We start from the raw sequence: 19,107 nt of genomic DNA, 5'->3' as shown, positions 1-19,107 counted from the left end.
CTCCCACACACACTGCAGTTTACTACATTTCTTGAATCTTTGACAGTCCCCTTCCTCCTCTTTATTTGTATTTATTTGTCCTCACTGATTGCATTCCAGTCATGTTATTTAACATGTTCCTCTGTTCCCTGCACAGATCTGCGACTAAATCAAGTTCAGTTTCAATTTTTTTAAGAAACAAAAATCCTTCTCAGACAGTAGAGTACACATCCTGTTCTATCACATCAGGGTGTGTAGAACATGTGGCTATCTTTCTGTGCAGGTGGGAGTGACCTGCAGGTTTGGGTGGCATGAACCACTACTAAGTTCTCACCAGCCTTTCACCCAGTGGATTTAGGGATAACTAATGATCAGCACCTAGCTTAGTTTACTGAGGATGACCTAACAGTGGCATCTTAATCATATCATGCCTTTGCTTTTGTTGAATCCTTCTAAAAAGAATGTGTGCTCATTAACTATCTAGTTACCAAAAATACCATTAAGACTATTATATGTTATTCTAGTTTTAAGAGTAAAATAAAAATGGATGAAATAAAGTTCTAAGATAATATTTTAGTTTAAGAATAAAAACCCCACACAAACTAGAATTTGTGTTTTGATTTTTACCTAAAATAGCCATAAATACCTAAAAGTATAAGTCTATCTTTTGAGTATTTTAACTTCAGATACCCATATATATCTAAAATTATACACGTTATTTTTTGAATAGTTCATTGTTACAGGTGGTAATCATAACTATAATAATCTGTGAAACAGCATTACCAAGTGTTATAACCAACAAGCGAGCTCTTAAGGATCTGTGCATGAGGAAACGTGCTTGCTGGGAGAAGCAGCCACCACTGACAATACAAAATACAATGAACTCAGAATGCTGGGCAAAACCAAGGCCCCATGGGGATGTTTCTGCAGAAACATTCTAACTCCCAACTTTTACAAATGATCCAAGGTCACCTCAATGGATTCTCTTCAACTTCTTTCTCCGTATTTTCAAGCATCTAACCTTGAATGGCTAGAAACAGAGCAAATTCAATATACTCATGTCATCAACTGATCCACACCTGAGGGCTCGAACTTCCGTCACAGGACTCATCATTCCTTTGTCCAGAAGGCAAGGCAGAAGGACAGCGATGGTTCTCTGGCCAGCTGCTCCTTTGGCAGGGTCACACATTTTCACACAAACCTCACATACAAAGAGCATGGACATTAGTGAAACTGACCTTTCACCCAATGAAGCGTTCATTTGACAAAAGACTTTCTACTTCACATACCCACAGAAGAGTAAGTGAATCTACTTCCTACAATGCTATAGGGAGAGACACAGGAATGAGGTTTGGCATTAAGTCTAGGTCTGCCAATAACTAAACAGTCAATCTGGAGTAAAAAATGCATTTTACTCTCCAAACTTTAGTCTTCTAATTTGTGAAACGTGGAACAAAACAGTTGAAGGTGAAACAAGAAAATGTATAAGCACTTTAAAGGTTTAAACTGTCATCGTCATCATCACCAATAATTCTGAGTTGCAGCACAATAGAGGATCAAGGACAATCTGGAATGAGAAACATCTGATTTAAAACCCAGTTCCACTACTTACTAACAATGTGACTTTGTGCAACAAGAGTTCTGCAACTAGAATGTGAAGGTCCTTGATATATCACAAAATCAAGTGCAAGTGCGGACTATTTTATTTCAAAAAGCTTGCCGACCTCACAGACATGAAAGGCAGATTCAGACATAAACGCAGCAACAGTGAGCGAAAGACAGATGTTGCTTGATCTCAGCAAGTAATGTGCTCCTCAGAGTCAAGTGACCATTTCGTGTTTAGTCTGTCATTTAAAGAGCGCACCCGGAGGTGTGCTCTGTTCAGGACTCCAGGATTCCATAACACCGACTTTCCCACTCGTTGTAAAAGTAATGAACCAAAACATGAGGGCAGCTACACTGCAACTATCATTTCATGTTCACAGGAAACCATGCCCCATCTCATCCCCCAATGAAAGATAGGAGTTTTCACCTTGCTCAGAGTTTTCAGAGCTAGTTCTGCTGCTTTTCGTACAGATTCCTAAAAACGAGAAAAGTGTGGCATCACACAAGTTACAGAGTTTTAGTATCATCTACCCTATAATTCGCGATTTCACTGCCTCAGACTCTACACAGAATATGAAATACATCAACTTTTAATGTCAGTTTAAAAAAAGAAAATGTCTCACTAGGTTCTCTGCCCATCAAGGAACATGTTACAATACCATATTATTAATTTTTAAACATTAAGTGTGACCTATTTGACCTTAGAAAACTTTGGCTACTTAGTTTTAAACATCTTGCCAACCTCACAGACATGAAAGGTAGATTTACACATAAACGTAAGCAATAGTAAGAGTAAAAGGCTTTACTGCCTTGCTTGGCTTATGGGAGTAACGTGCTCTTCAGGGTCAAGTGAAAGTTTTATGTTAAGCTCACCATTTAAAGAGACCAGAGGTACATTAAGTATAACATTCAGAAACTAAATGTATTCCAAAAGCAAATATATAAATATGTGAGAATTCCAAAAGACTTGATCTCTAGTGGATAAAGCAGGAAGAAGGGCAAAAGTAAAGTGCCTAATTATACTGGCAAAATATCAAAATATTTAACATTTGGACTGTCCAGGAAAAATTCAGAAGTACTGGTCACATTTGGGGGGAATGACTAGTTCAATTTATGCAATCAATATTAAAGAACAAATATTATGTACTTTTTCAAAACTGTTATTTGCCAGCTTGACGCCTGTAGCTCAGCCGCTAGGGCGCCGGCCACATACACCAGAGCAGGCAGGTTCGAACCCAGCCCGGGTCTGCCAAACAGCAAATGCAAATACTACAACAACAAATAGCTGGGCATTGTGGCGGGCACCTATAGTCCCAGCTACTGGGAGGCTGAGGCAAGAGAATTGCTCAAGCCCAGTTGGAGGTTGCTGTGAGCTGTCACAGCACAGTCTCAACATAGTGAGACTCTGGCTCAAAAAAAAAAAAAAAAAAAGAAAGAAAAGAAAAAACTGTTATTTGTCCCTAGTCCTATAGCATCATGAGCTCTCTACTGGAAGAAAGTCAGGGTATAGGTGCTTTTTTTTTCTAAGTCAATTAAATTTAGATCTATGGATACTCAATCCTGCAGACACATTAAGACTGAAACTTTGCGGGAAAACTCTTAAAATTGTCTGGATACGGAATTTTGACATACATAACATGCATATTTTAACAATTCCAGTTTAAATTACTCTATAAAGAAATGTAGATTTATTTTGATAATACCTTGATATCATCTTGCACTCTAAAAAGTGTTTCCCAAATATCTGGAAGTTTATCAATGATGTCATCTAAAGGTCGTCCTCTCAATAAATCATTCAAAGCTAAACAGCTGCAAATAAATAAATAAATAATCTGGCTTCAAATATGCTCAAGAAAGTTCAGTATTTTACTATAAAACATCTGCAGCAAATAAGAATACGGATTCCACCTATAATTCTAGCCCTAACCCCCTACCCCAAGGCAAGATGCCTATTGTCTTGATGCCTCAAATATACCTCAAATATATCACATGTACATATGGCATTAACAACCACCAAAGGGGCTTGGCGACAGCCACATGCCCCGAGGCTGGCAGTTTAAACCCAGCCCGGGCCAGCTAAAACAAGGACAGCTGCAACAAAAAATGGCCAGGCGTTGTGGCAGGTGCCTGTGGTCCCAGCTACTTAGGAGGCTGAGTCAGGAGAATCGCTTGAGCCCAAGAGTTGGAGGTTGCTGTGAGCTGTGACACCACAGCATTCTACCAAGGGCAACATAATGAGACTCCATCTCAAAAAAGAAAAAAAAAAAACACCATGAAACGCTTGCTTTTCCCAACTATAATACAATCCCTCTGAGATGATACATCACATTTTACTCAATAGCATAAAATGTTGAGGGCCCAGCACACTGCAAGGGTGCAGCACACTGAAAGCATATATCAGGCACTGTTTAAATTTAATTTGTGCTTATAAGTAAGTGCTATAATACAAAGTCATAATAGCATATAAATATATGTTGATGTCTACCAACAAATAATCTTTTAGCTTCTTTTATTTCACATTTATATAAATTTTAGAAAACTTAGGAAAACAACTGACTAGCTTTGAAATTAAAAAAATAATTACCTTACTTGAGCAACCATAAATATGCTTTTTAGTACCTTTAATTTATTCCTTTTGTACAAAGTATAAAACTTGCAAAGTTGAATGAAAAAAGACTCAGTTTGATTTGACTAGTATTATATTCCCAAAAATGATACCTGGATTCTCGAACTCGCCACATATTACTTGTAAGGTTTTTCACCAAATCTTCAAGAATTTCCTTCAAATATTTATCCACCTAATGAAAGCAAAGGGATAAAATTTAAAATGCAAAATCCATCAATAGTCAAATTATAGGCAGTCCCCAAGTTACAAACACCCAACTGATATACGACTTAACACTTGCCAATAAGGGCTATTAGAAGTAGTAGGTAAATGCACCTGTTCCGGCTTATATACAAATTCAACTTAAGAACAAACCTACAGAACATAACTGGTTCATAACCAGGAGACTGCCTGTACTCACCTCTTTACCACAATGACCACGTTTCTGGATTTAACCGTCTAAATGTCTCTCTAAGCCTCTTGGCCCATAAATCTTTTCCCATTCTGGTCAGTCTAAGCTGTCAGAATAATCCTTCTAAAATGCACACTTCATGTGCTTATTTTCCTCATTGCATGAGACTAAAGTCCAATCACCTGGACACCACACAAAGCCTGCTGTGACTCCTTTGGCCCCAAAGTGTCATGTTCTATCTCACATCCATTCCTTGGCACACACTACCTCTACCTGCAATACACTTACCTGTCCTACCTGCTTGGCTAACTCCTACTTGTCCCTCGAGATTGAAATCAGATATCCTTTTCTCAAAGGCATCTGGCCCAGGTGTATTCCCACAGCACGTTCTGAGGATATGTCCTACCAGACGCCATGGTCACTGCACTGCTCTACTACACTGGAGCCCTCAAGGGCAGGAACAGGGTTTCACTCATCTTTGGATCCCCAAGCCTCGCACAGTGTCTGCCTCAAAGCTGTTGAGAATGAAAGATGAGTCTTGTCTTGCAAGCCTCTGTTCTATTTTGATATACACTTACCAACTTGGTAAATAACGACAAATTGATAGACTCAAGTTTTTACACTGATCCAGAGACCTTCAGAACTTAACCACTTTTCTACTTTTACTCTTATAGCCAGGTTTTGTCATTCTCATTTATATTCAAGAAAACCAAGACAGAGAGGTAACGAACAAACTGCTATCTGCCTAAGTTCTGCTTCTCTAAACATTCTCCGTAGCTGACATCATCTACACCTGTGGCTCACAGAGATGACATTCAGATCTTGAGAGCCTGAGGCCTGTGCCTTCACCTTAGATCTATAAAGCCCACTGGCCTGCTAACCCTTGGCTGACCTGGAGGCACCATATGCCCTCCTAGAGCAAACAGAACTCACTGAGCCTTCAAAGATGAACCTTCAAATGCCACGTACAGAAACAAGGACCACATCATGTGCAGGGACTTGTGAGGCATGTAAAGGATCACAGAATTTATTTAAAGTAAACTGTGAAGCCACTGAAGGATTTTAACCCAAAATGGCATGATCTAACTTGCATTTAAAAAAAAATATATATATATCACTTTTGCTGTTATGCAACAAATAAAGAAGGGAAAGAGAAAAGAAAGATGATGAGCTCCTGTTCATCAGGAAAGAGTAAAGGAAAGAAGAGAGTGGATTCACAGAATACTCCAGAAGCAAAAGCAGCAAAATTTGCTACTAGATTCAATGTGGGGTAATGTTGAGATGAAAACACAAATCAAAGATGACATGCTTTCTGGCTTGGATAAACGAAGGAGAAAGTTGTTTTTTAAGCCCTGTTCTGGATGGTGTCTTGTAGTAACACCCAAGTGAAGATGTCAAGCAGGCAGGTACACATGAAAGTCTGGAGCACAAGTCCCATCTGGACCAGAAGTGTGAGTCTGGGAGCTCATCACAACAACAACAATAAGCTCATCACTTATACACCCTGGAACTGCGAGAAAGCAAAAGATACTCAGAGTTAAGCCCTGAGAAATCTTAGCATCTGAAAGTAGGACAGAACATGATAAACAGTCAAGTGAGAGGGAATCAAGAGAGAAAGCAAAACAGTAACTGGCTGCTTCCTTATCTGTCTCCCCAACTAAGTGAATTCCATGGAGAAGGGACTATGACCCACTCTCCATTGCATCAATAGCACCTATCAATACTTAGTATTCCATTTGTAAGAAAATGCATTCATTTCCTTCACCATCTACCCTATGGACATTCAGATTGTTTCCATTTTGGAGATTTCCATAAATGTTGCTATAAACATCCATGATAACCTTTGAAGGAGGAAGAAAACATGGAATGGAAGAAAGTCATTTGTTTACACAAATACATATACAAAGTAGTAAGGAAGACAAGCACTGGGTCCCGTACACGACCTGAGATAAGCTACAGCATTTTCCTGACAACCAGTTCACAGATACTTGCCGTGGATTTATCGGTGACCAATGCGTTCCAAATACTTGTCATGGCCTGTCGAATGCCAAGGTTGGGATCAAACTGATAACGATAAAGTCGAGGAACTAGCTGAGGCAGAAAAGGAGCCAGTTGTTCTCCGGCTCTGGTAGCGATGACATTAAAACCAAAAGCAGCACCCTAAAGACAGTAACAGAGATGAAGTGACTCTCTCACACGTGCTGTAGTAAAATATTAACACGTTAAATGTAAGGATCACAAAATTCTCCCTCCCAAACAAACCTATCCCTAAAGACAGCCTGATTTATCAGGTATCCCAGCGTTACCGATCAGGAATAGTTGCTCTGTGGTAGTTTGTCTCTAATCAGGCATAGACTTTTATAAAATGCATTTTGCATTTTGCAATGTAGCATGTTTGGTTTACAGGGAAGTAACAAATAAAAACCATCCAGTGATAGTAACTTACCTTCCTAGAGTTCCACATTGCATGATGATTAGCTAAATTCATAAATTTATACACCAGATCTGGCTGACTAAGATCACTTGCCAGAGAACAAAGCTCCTTGTAAGTAGAAAGGCCCTGGCTTGGAAACAACAACAAAAAAAAGGATGCAATAATATATTTATCTATCTCCAGTCTAACAAAAATTACATCAATATTAATAGGACATTTTAAAATTACATTTTCACTCAATTTCTATTATTGAGCTATATCATAACCAAACCAGGTTGAGAAGAATCTAAAAAATCACCTAATTTGATTACCAACAATTCCTAAGCCCCTTTATACTGCTGCTGCTAAATGACCCAAATGGACCTGCAACTCCCAATGGAGTAGAGCCCTCATCACCTTGGAAAGCAACTCAATAATTTTTTTTTTTTTTTTTTTTTTTTCAGTTTTTGGCTGGGGCTGGGTTTGAACCTGCCACCTCTGGCATATGGGGCCGGCGCCCTACTCCTTTGAGCCACAGGTGCCACCCCAACTCAATAATTCTTCACTATAAACAAATCACTTATAATCATAAGAAAGTCATATGAAGACATCTGTCTTTCCTAAGTCTTTTCTAAACTAGATCATCCCTGGGGTGGCACCTGTGGCTCAATGAGTAGGGTGCCAGCCCCATATACCAAGGGTGGAGAGTTTGAACCCGGCCCCAGCCAAACTACAACAAAAAAATAGCCAGGTGTTGTGGTGGGCGCCTGTAGTCCCAGTTACTCGGGATGCTGAGGCAAAAGAATTGCTTAAGCCCACGAGCTGGAGGTTGCTGTGAGCTGTGACGCCACAGAACTCTACCGAGGATGACAAAGTAAGACTCTGTCTCTAAAAAATAAAAAATAAATAAACTAGACCATCCCAATTCTGCTAACTTCTTTGAGACCTGTTAATTTTCCTCTAAACAAATAATATTTGCTCAAATATCTGATCACTTTGTGTTATTCTGTGACAAATGCAAACTTTTTTAAAAACTCGGGAGTCTATAAGCAAAGTCAGGGGGATGAAAAAGACTGATGTGCAATCAGTGAGCTAGGGGACAAACCACTACAGTGTCTCGCAGGGCTGTACGAGACACCACGGTGTGGCCAACCTGATGATACTCACAGGAAACCTAACACTATAATCACAACGCAATGATGGTTACAGAGGCAAAGCTCAAGGAATTCATTTAAAATGCCAAGTTAGTGAACACTAAAATAAGAGTTGCTCCTACCAAAAAACTAGGGGAGGGTGCTGAGTTATGCTTCCAGCCTCTCTCCCTCCCGGCCCCTAGACTGACAACTCCCAGCCTACTCAATCTCCCACAGCTGCTCTCAGAGCCCAGGGTCACAGCCTCCCACACAGCAGCCATCACCCACGGCTAGTCACTAGAGGGAGTTATGGCCTAATGCGGGGGCATACAGGCCCAGGCTGCATGCTGGCTGCCTGGCCGCCTGGCCATCCCATGCCAGCCCAGAGTTCCTTGAGAAATCAGGATTCACTATGGTTTCAGCAGCACTTCTGCCCTGCCTTTACTCAGCAGCCTTACCCTGCATCTGGTAAATTGGGGAATTTGCACAAGGTAAATTGGGGAATTTGCACAAGGGTAATCCCCAGGCCACTCCTCAATACACCAGCACACAATGTCCATCTCAGAGTCTGTTTCCCAGAACACTCAGTCTAAGACTTTTTTCACATTTAAGGCTTTCTCCATAGTTTTTTTCCTTCCACCAATATACAACATTTCCTAAGACTTCATGACCACCCTGTTTACCAGACTAACATACATATATGTTATACACACACATACATGTACACCCAGAGGGTGCCAAAAACGTGTACACATTTTAAGAAAGAAAAAAACTATTAAAATTGCAATACTCCAAGTCACATTTGACTTCTGCAATTACAAGACATAAAAGATACAATACACAAGATAATAAATGTTATTGGTATATACTGAGTATTACACACTCACACGCAGAGAAAAGATGTTCACAGCATTTCATTCGTGGATTTCTGAATTTGGCACACTTACCCATCAGGCGTTTTGCCAAGAGTTCCCCCTTGAAATACCACTGTCTCTCCAGAAACCTCATGTTTAATTCTAAGACAAAAAAAAAAAAAAGAATTTAAATTAGCCTTGAACTATTTATATCAGTATCCACCCAATGGATATAATTCATTTGCAAACTGAAAAAACTGAACTCCCTATCAAGTATCCTAATGTGCAAAATATTAAAGTCAACTATTCTTTCCCATCAGGCTGGGATTTTTGTAAGATGAGATCCAGAATGAACTAATTAATAGATATAAAAGATATCCTCATATAAATATACACTGAATTACATGTCACACATTAAAAACTATCTTGCCTATCAGGAAGGCAACATAAAGCAGCAAACAATTATAAGAATGATTTCCTGGGCAAGACAGTGGCTCACACCTGTAATCCTAGCACTGAGAAGCCCAAAACAATCTCTTGAGCTGAGGAGTTCAAGACCAGCCTGAGCAAGAGCAGGACTCCATCTCTACTAAAAATAGAAAAAGTTAGCCAGGCATTGTGGCATGTGCCTACCATCTCAGATACTAAGGAGGCTGAGGCAGGGGGGATTGCTTGAACTCAGGAATGTGAAGTTGCCTAGACCTGGGCGGATGCCATGGTACTCTAGCCTGGGCAACAGAATGAGACACTATCTCAATAAATAAATAAATAAAGAGAGAGGGAATAATTTCCCTTCACATAGTTTTGACAGATTAGACTATGCACAATATGTAAGTTTCTTTTCCACATCTTAATTTTCATTTAGCCAACAGTAATTATGATGTATTTCTAATCCAATGCATTAGTTGTCTGGGACCATTCAACTTTCAAAGTGTAAACAATTGTATGTTATTAAAGAGTATACATCGGAATAATAAACTGCTATTACAACATAACAATCACTGACTTGCAATTTAGAAAAGGCTTAATAAGTACAAAAACAGAAAGTTAAATTTTCCTTCTTCCAGGGCATATTCTCAGTATGTGCATAGACTTGCCTTATGTATTCAAATCTAACGTTTTCATCACTATACCTTTTCCCAGTCATAAGTGTTTCAACAAGTGTAGAAACCAATTCTTGTTGATCTTGTTCATTGCCTAGTTCATAAACCAACCCAAGGCCTTTTGAGGCAACATCTTGGCTAAGCTCTATAAAAAAAGTCAAACAAAAGTATATTACTTTAAGAAAAATGTGCTTGCTGGCTATCAAGTCAAAAATTTTAAAAAGTTGTATCAACATTAATCTAAAATGGTATCAAAGTAAACATATAAAAACAGCATCAATCTGCCTATTTTATTAGAAACATCTTAAATCATCTCAGTAGACACAAGACCACACAAGTCACTATAACTGAAAACTACATTCACAGAAGATCCAACTCATAAACTAAGGCAACACTGATGGACCTCCGCAGGGTCAGTGAACAGTGCACAGTGAGAGCACATCCATGGACTGCGAGAACAGGATTTCAATATACCCACACCTAATTATTTAAAAACAAAAAGTCAGTATAAGACCATATGTTTAAAACAAGTTATAAACCAAAGCTACTATTTAAGCTGAGTGTGGTGGCTCACACCTATAATCTTAGCACTTTGGGAGGCTGTGGCAGGTGGATTGCTTGAGCTCAGGAATTCTAGACCAGCCTGAGCAAGAGTGAGACCCTGTCTCTATTAAAAATATAAAAATGGCCAGGTGCAGTGCTTGACACTTATAATCCTAGCACTCTGGGAGGCCAAACCCCATTTCTATTAAAAAAAAAAAAAAAAGAAGAAGAAAACAGTACTATTCAAATGTCTAATATATATACATCCACTGTCTCTTAGTTTAAATCAGAGAGGAAAAGTAACCAGACACAGATGAAAACTATTACTTAGCAGAGACACTAATGTTAAAGAAGCTCCATTTTAAATACAAAGATGAAGAACTCATTCTAATTTATAAATAAATAAGAAATAATTTGAGTTTTCTATACCCTAACCAGAAATTTTGTTTATTTTTTAGCCACTAATATAATGCTTACCCTTCATGTTAACAAACAAGGTTAATTATTTTAGCATATAGCTCAAAGACTTACATTCATTAATCCAGACTTTTCAAAATATAAAATACAAGTTTAATAAAGTTTAGAAATCAAGTATTTGCCAACAACCTACCATCATTTTCTGATAGAATTGAAACAAATGCACTTTGAATTTCTTTAAGATGAGACTGAAAAAAGAAAAGAGGCATTAGAATACTGAAACTGCACCTCTTTGGAAGAGTAAGAATCTAGCTCTCAGGGTGTGAGACTTAAAGTCTTACAACTCAAGGCAGTCACAGTGTTCCTCTCTCAGCTTTGCAAGGGGTCCAAACTACCTGCACTAACAGGTACTCTGATGCATGCGAGCTGCCCTCTTGTCCAATCTGTGCTTCCCCATCCTTAGCACTTCTGACTTTCTACCTTCAAGTTTGGAATCATCTTACAGCCAGTAGCTATCAGGCCATCATCTTTCATTCCTTTATGTACAACTTATTTCAAAATATCTGCTACTTGTTACTGACTCTTACCTTCACATGCTTTTCTACCTACCTTTCACTTATAAAAACTGTGGTTTCCACCACAGAGCTGATGACACACAGAACATGGCTTACCTTCACCTCTTTGTGGGTACTTAGCTTCCTCACAAGGGAAAGGAGCCAGATGCAGGCTGCCTGCCTCACGTGTGGATTGGGGCTGATGATATGTTTATTCAGAATCACATCCAGCACCCATGGGACCACATCATTCACTTTGGCTCCTGGGGAAAAGCAAAGAAAAATAATAAAATAATTCAATATAGTTTCCCGAGAAGATTAAGTTTAAATCACCATTTACTCAATACAACAATCCCATAACATCTTAAAATCCCAATGCCTGTGGTGTTTAAATAAATTGCTGCAGGAATCAATAATGGTTCACTACAGAAACTAGCATAAGCTAAATAACCTTTCCAAGGAACTCAGGTAACTTTAGCTCTCCAGAATGAAAAATTATCCCCACTTGGTCTAATCTCTGCAAATTTTTCTTTCTTTACTAGATCCTTCTCATTTTCTATCCAAAAACTAACAAAAAAAAACCTCTTTTCATTTCACTTTCTTCCTTCAGCTACCATACTGTTCCTCTCCTTTCCATTATTACTTCACAGATTCTCCTCCTCACTGCTACTGATATTTTGGCTGGATAACTGTTTGCCATAGAGAGCCATCCTAGGTAAGTCTGCCGTGGAGAGTAGGTAAGTCCTGGGTAATTGTATGCCGTGGAGATCTGTCCTGGGTTAGTTTGCCATGGAGATCTGTCCTGAGTTAGTGTTTGACATGGAGAGCCATCCTGGGTTAGTGTTTACCGTGGAGAGCCGTCCTGGGTTAATGTTTGCCATAGAGTGCTGTGCTGGGTAAGTATTTGCTGTAGAGAGCTATCATGGACAAGTGTCTGCCGTGGAGAGCTGTCCTGGATTAATGTTTGCTGTGGAGAGCCGTCCTGGGTAAGTGTTTGCCATGGAGAGCCATCCTGGGTTAGTGCTTGCCGTGGAGAGCCATCCTGAGTTAGTGTTTGCCGTGGAGAGCCATCCTGGGTTAGTGTTTGCCGTGGAGAGCTGTCCTGGGTTAGTGTTTGCCGTGGAGAGCCGTCCTGGGTTAGTGTTTGCCATGGAGAGCTGTCCTGGGTTAGTGTTTGCTGTGGAGAGCTGTTCTGTCTGCCACAGGGTGTCTGGCAGCCCTCTGCTGCCTCTACCCACTGGAAACTGGTAGTACCCACCCTCCCCCATGTCTCGACATTACCAAATGTCCCCAGTGAGGCTAAAATCTCATTCCTCCTAGGTCGGCGCCTATAGCTCAGTGGGTAAATGCCAGCCACATACATTGGAGCTGGTGGGTTCGAATCCAGCTCAGGCCTGCCAAAGAGTAATGACAACTACAACCAAAAATAAGCTGGGCGTTGTGGCAGGCGCCTATAGTCCAGCTACTTGGGAGGCTGGGGCAAGAGAATCACTTAAGCCCAAGAGTTGGAGGTTTCTGTGAGCTACAACGCCTCGGCACTGAACCCAGGGTGACGTAGTGAGACCCTGTCTCAAAAAAAAATCTCATGGGGGCGGCGCCTGTAGCTCAGTCGGTGGGGCGCCGGCCCCATATACCGAGGGTGGCGGGTTCAAACCCGGCCCCGGCCAAACTGCAACCAAAAAAATAGCCGGGCATTGTGGCGGGCCCCTGTAGTCCCAGCTGCTTGGGAGGCTGAGGCAAGAGAATCACTTAAGCCCAGGAGTTGGAGGTTGCTGTGAGCTGTCTGATGCCACGGCACTCTACCGAGGGCCATAAAGTGAGACTCTGTCTCTACAAAAAAAAAAAAAAAAAAATCTCACGAATAGGAGTGAGAGCAAGATGGCGGCTGAGTAACAGCTTCCCTGCAACTGGGCACCGTGAGTCTGGGGAGATAAGACTCCAGGCATCTCTGGCTGGTGGGATCTGCCTATAATCATCCCTTTGAGGATACAGGGAGTCAGTGAGAGACTTCTGGACCCCAAGAGGAGGACAAAAACAGTGGAAAACTGGCAAGTGGTTGCATGTATTCAATCAGTCTAATCCCGCAGACAGCTGTAAGTACAGCAGCAGTGACACTGCAAATCAGAAAGGCCTTACCTGTGACCTGTTTTGGTGTTTTTGGACTTGGCACTCAGTTGAATTGCCTTGGGGAGAGCTTGAGCAGGAGTGCGAAGAACTTTGGGCATTCTAGGGCCCTAGACTGAGATGCTGAGCCGGACGGAGATAATAGTGTTCGGCTGTGGACCGCTGTGGGCCGCAGGGAGCCACTGTGAGAGAACTGACCCAGCAAGCTCCGCCTTCAGGGTCACAGAGCAAGGATCGGATGGGAGCTAGTAACCTAGTGACTGAGCAGGCTAAAGGTGGGGACTGAGCTGCCTTACAGCCTTAACCCTCAGGGGCAGAGTGAGACTGGTTTTGGCACACGGGGTAAGTGGATAGCCACTTCAGCAGTTATCCCAGCCACAAGTGCTTTCCTGGGAAAGCTTCTGCTTAGCCAAGTTTAGAAGTTTAAAGTGCCTTTTAAGATGGCTGAAGAGAGATTTAGGGTCTCCAACCTGTGGGGTTTGAGAAATCAGTATAGGCGTCCACTCCCATCAGCATCGTGATTAACATCTCATAGCCCAGAAGACCACCTGTTGCCCAGACAATATTCAACAAGATATATATACTGCTTTGTTTTTGGTTATTTTTGTTTGTTGGTTTGTTTTTTATTTTGTTGTTGCTGTTTTGTTTGTTTTTTTCTAATTTCAACTTTTTCTGTACAGATTTTTTTTTCTTTCTTTTCTGTATCCATTTATCTAGTTTAAATACAATTTCCCATTGCTGCCTTTTTCAATAATTAGAACTTCATTTTTGCTAGTGTTTCTACCCATATTATTTGGTTTTTCACCCAATTTTATCCCATAAAGTTTTATGTTTGCTTGTTTTGGTTTGATTTATACCATTTTTGTCTTTCCTCTCTACTTGGTGGAGGTGGGGTACTATGTCCGATAAGGTCAGCAAAGAGCTGCTGACCTCAATGGAATCACCCAACCAGGCACCCCCAGATGTTGGGGTTTTTTTCAAGGTTGTGTCAAAGTATCCTGCTGTATACCTATACTGATCCGTCTCCCTCTTTCTGTGCCTCTCTTCTTTTTGTCAATATTCCCTTTTACATACCCCCCTATCCTTTCGCTATTTTCTTTCTTTCTTTCTTTTCTTTTCCTTCTTTCTTTTATCCCTTCTTGCTTTTCAACATTCTCATCCTTCTGGTCCTATACTAGAAGGACTCATCGAAACCTTAATCCACAGGCAGGGGAACTTAAAAGAGCAAGAGGAAGTGAAAGGAAAATTAGGGCAAGGAAAGAGATAAAACAAATCACTCATGACGAAGAATCAGCAGAAAATTCCAGGCAACATGAAGAACCAGTCCAGAACAACCCCGCCAAGGCACCATGAGGTAGCTACTGCAGAGGATTCCACCTATAAAGAAATGTTAGGAATGACAGAAAGGGAATTTAGAATACACATGATGAAAACAATGAAAGAAATGATGGAAACAATAAAGGAAACTGCTAATAAAGTGGAAAACAACCAAAAGGAAATCCAAAAACGGAATCAAATAAGAGATGAACGATATGAAGAAAATAAAAAGGATATAGCAGAGCTGAAGGAACTGAAGCAGTCAATTAGGGAACTTAAAGATGCAATGGAAAGTATCAGCAACAGGTTAGACGATGCAGAAGAAAGAATTTCAGAGGTAGAAGACAAAGTTCTTGAGATAACTCAGATACTAAAAGAGGCAGAAAAGAAGAGAAAGAAAGCAGAACGTTCACTGTCAGAATTATGGGACTTTATGAAGCGTTCCGACATACGAGTTATAGGAATTCTAGAAGGGGAAGAAGAATGCCCCAGAGGAATGGAAGCCATACTAGAGAATATTATAAAAGAAAATTTCCCAAACATCACCAAAGATTCTGACACACTGCTTTCAGAGGGATATCCGACCCCAGGATGCCTCAACTCTAACCGAGCTTCTCAAGACACATTCTGATGAGCCTGTCCAAAGTCAAGACAAAAGAAAAGATTCTGCAAGCTGCCGGGAGTAAGCACCAGTTGACCTACAGGGGCAAATCCATCACAGTGACCGCAGACTTCTCTAATGAAACTTTCCAAGCAAGAAGACAATGGTCATCTACCTTTAATCTACTTAAACAGAACAATTTCCAGCCCAAAATTCTATACCCTGCTAAGCTAACCTTTAAAATTGACGAAGAAATCAAATAATTTATGGATAAACAAACATTAAGGAAATTTGCCACAACAAAACCAGCTCTACAGTAAATACTTCAACCTGTTCTACACACTGACCACCATAATAGATCAGCAGCAAAGTAAGAACTCAGAAATTAAAGGTCAGAACCTAACTTCCACACTGATGCAAAAGATAAAACAAAGCAACTGACTCTCACATAATAAGATGAATAGAACACTACGACACTTATCAATTATCTCAATAAATGTTAATGGCTTGAATTCCCCACTGAAGAGACATAGATTGGCTGACTGGATTAAAAAACACAAGCCATCCATTTGCTGTTTGCAAGAAACACACCTAGCTTCAAAAGACAAATTAAAACTCCGAGTCAAGGGTTGGAAGACAATTTTTCAGGCAAATGGAATTCAGAAGAAAAGAGGAGTTGCAATCTTATTTTCAGATACATGTGGATTTAAAGCAACTACAGTCAAAAAAAAAACAAAGATGGTCACTTTATATTGGTCAAGGGAAAAAAACAACAAGAAGACATTTCAATTCTAAATATTTATGCACCCAATTTAAATGCTCCCAGATTCTTGAAACAGACCTTACTCAGTCTGAGCAATATGATATCTGATAATACCATAATGACAGGGGACTTTAACACTCCTCTTACAGAGCTGGACAGATCCTCTAAACAGAAATTAAACAAAGATATAAGACATTTAAATGAGACCCTAGAACGACTGTGCTTGATAGACGCATATAGAACATTCCATCCCAAAGATAAAGAATATACATTCTTCTCATCACCCCACAAAACATTCTCCAAAATTGATCATATCCTGGGACACAAAACAAATATCAACAGAATAAAAAGAATTGAAATTTTACCTTGTATCTTCTCAGACCATAAGGCACTAAAGGTGGACCCCACACAAAGGCATGAAAATAAAACAACTTTGTTGAATGACAGGTGAGGGCAGGAAGAAATAAAACAGGAAATCATTAACTTCCTTGAGGATAACAACAATGAAGACACAAGCTACCAAAACCTATGGGATACTGCAAAAGCAGTTTTCAGAGGAAAATTTATCACTTTAGATGCCTACATTCGAAAAACAGAAAGAGAGCACATCAACAAACTCACAAGCCATCTTATGGAATTGGAAAAAGAAGAACAATCTAAGCCTAAACCCAGCAGAAGAAAAGAAATATCCAAAATCAAATCAGAGATCAATGAAATTGAAAACAAAAGAATCATTCAGAAAATTAATGAAACAAGGAGTTGGTTTTTTGAAAAAATAAAATAGATAAACCATTGGCCAGACTAACTAGAAATAGAAAAGTAAAATATCTAGTAACCTCAATCAGAAATGATAAAGGGGAAATAACAACTGATCCCACAGAGATACAAGAGATCATCTCTGAATACTACCAGAAACTCTATGCCCAGAAATTTGGCAATGTGAAAGAAATGGATCAATATTTGGAATCACACCCTCTCCCTAGACTCAGCCAGGAAGAAATAGAGCTCCTGAACAGACCAATTTCAAGCACTGAGATCAAAGAAAAAATTAAAAAGCTTCCAACCAAAAAATGCCCTGGTACAGATGGCTTCACACCAGAATTCTATCAAACCTTCAAGGAAGAGCTTATTCCTATACTGCAGAAATTATTCCAAAAAACTGAGGAGGAAAGAATCTTCCCCAACACGTTCTATGAAGCAAACATCACCCTGATACCAAAACCAGGAAAAGACCCAACCAAAAAGGAGAATTTCAGACCAATTTCACTCATGAATATAGACGTAAAAATTTTCAACAAAATCCTAGCCAATAGATTACAGCTTATCATCAAAAAAGTCATACATCATGATTAAGTAGGTTTCATCCCAGGGATGAAAGGCTGCTTTAACATACGCAAGTCCATAAACATTATCCACTGCATTAACAGAGGCAAAAATAAAGATCATATGATCCTCTCAATAGATGCAGAAAAAGCATTCGATAAAATCCAGCATCCTTTTCTAATTAGAACACTGAAGAGTATAGGCATAGGTGGCACATTTCTAAAACTGATTGAAGCTATGTATGACAAACCCGCAGCTAATATTTTACTGGAGTAAAACTGAAAGCTTTTCCTCTTAGAACTGGAACCAGACAAGGTTGTCCTCTGTCACCTTTACTATTCAACGTAGTGCTGGAAGTTCTAGCCAATACAATTAGGCAAGACAAGGAAATAAAGGGCATCCAAATGGGAGCAGAGGAGGTCAAACTCTCCCTCTTTGCTGACGACATGATCTTATACTTAGAGAATCCCAAAGACTCAACCACAAGACTCCTGGAAGTCATCAAAAAATATAGTAATGTTTCAGGATATAAAATCAATGTCCACAAGTCAGTAGCCTTTGTATACGCCAATTAACAGTCAAGATGAGAAGCTAATTAAGGACACAACTCCCTTCACCATAGTTTCAAAGAAAATCAAATACCTAAGAATATATCTAACGAAGGAGGTGAAGGACCTCTATAAAGAAAATTATGAAATCCTCAGAAAGGAAATAGCAGAGGATATTAACAAATGGAAGAATATACCATGCTCATGGATGGGAAGAATCAACATTGTTAAAATGTCTACACTTCCCAAAGCAATCTACCTATTCAATGCCATTCCAATCAAAGTACCTACATCGTACTTTCAAGATTTGGAAAAAATGATTCTGCGTTTTGTATGGAACCGGAAAAAACCCCGTATAGCTAAGGCAGTTCTTAGTAACAAAAATAAAGCTGGGGGCATCAGCATACCAGATTTTAGTCTGTACTACAAAGCCATAGTGCTCAAGACAGCATGGTACTGGCACAAAAACAGAGACATAGACACTTGGAATCGAATTGAACACCAAGAAATGAAACTAACATCTTACAACCACCTAATCTTTGATAAACCAAACAAGAACTTACCTTGGGGGAAAGACTCCCTATTCAATAAATGGTGTTGGGAGAACTGGATGTCTACATGTAAAAGACTGAAACTGGACCCACACCTTTCCCCACTCACAAAAATTGAGTCAAGATGGATAAAGGACTTAAATTTAAGGCATGAAACAATAAAAATCCTCAAAGAAAGCATAGGAAAAACACTGGAAGATATTGGCCTGGGGGAAGACTTCATGAAGAAGACTGCCATGGCAATTGCAACAACAACAAAAAT

The 19,107-nt window shown here is 39.8% G+C and overlaps 1 protein-coding gene across 5 annotated transcripts in view; it reads right to left on the bottom strand.

The window, feature by feature from the left end:
* The window catches only part of ECPAS (Ecm29 proteasome adaptor and scaffold), a 161,563-nt gene that overhangs the window by 29,716 nt on the left and 112,740 nt on the right, over positions 1-19,107 (bottom strand). For all 5 annotated transcript variants that reach the window (XM_053565955.1, XM_053565937.1, XM_053565964.1 and 2 more), the window contains 10 exons: positions 11,736-11,881; positions 11,258-11,312; positions 10,135-10,249; positions 9,095-9,163; positions 7,048-7,165; positions 6,594-6,761; positions 4,303-4,382; positions 3,288-3,393; positions 2,012-2,059; positions 1,059-1,180 (listed from right to left, as the gene is read on the bottom strand). In XM_053565955.1, coding sequence (XP_053421930.1) covers positions 1,059-1,180; positions 2,012-2,059; positions 3,288-3,393; positions 4,303-4,382; positions 6,594-6,761; positions 7,048-7,165; positions 9,095-9,163; positions 10,135-10,249; positions 11,258-11,312; positions 11,736-11,881 — 1,027 coding nt within the window. The remainder of the gene's footprint in view (positions 1-1,058; positions 1,181-2,011; positions 2,060-3,287; positions 3,394-4,302; positions 4,383-6,593; positions 6,762-7,047; positions 7,166-9,094; positions 9,164-10,134; positions 10,250-11,257; positions 11,313-11,735; positions 11,882-19,107) is intronic.

Source organism: Nycticebus coucang, chromosome 2, assembly GCF_027406575.1.
Source record: "Nycticebus coucang isolate mNycCou1 chromosome 2, mNycCou1.pri, whole genome shotgun sequence".
NCBI classification, from domain to species: Eukaryota; Metazoa; Chordata; class Mammalia; order Primates; family Lorisidae; genus Nycticebus; species Nycticebus coucang.
Note: the sequence above shows the minus strand (reverse complement) of the source record. Positions and strands in the feature narration are given on the sequence as shown.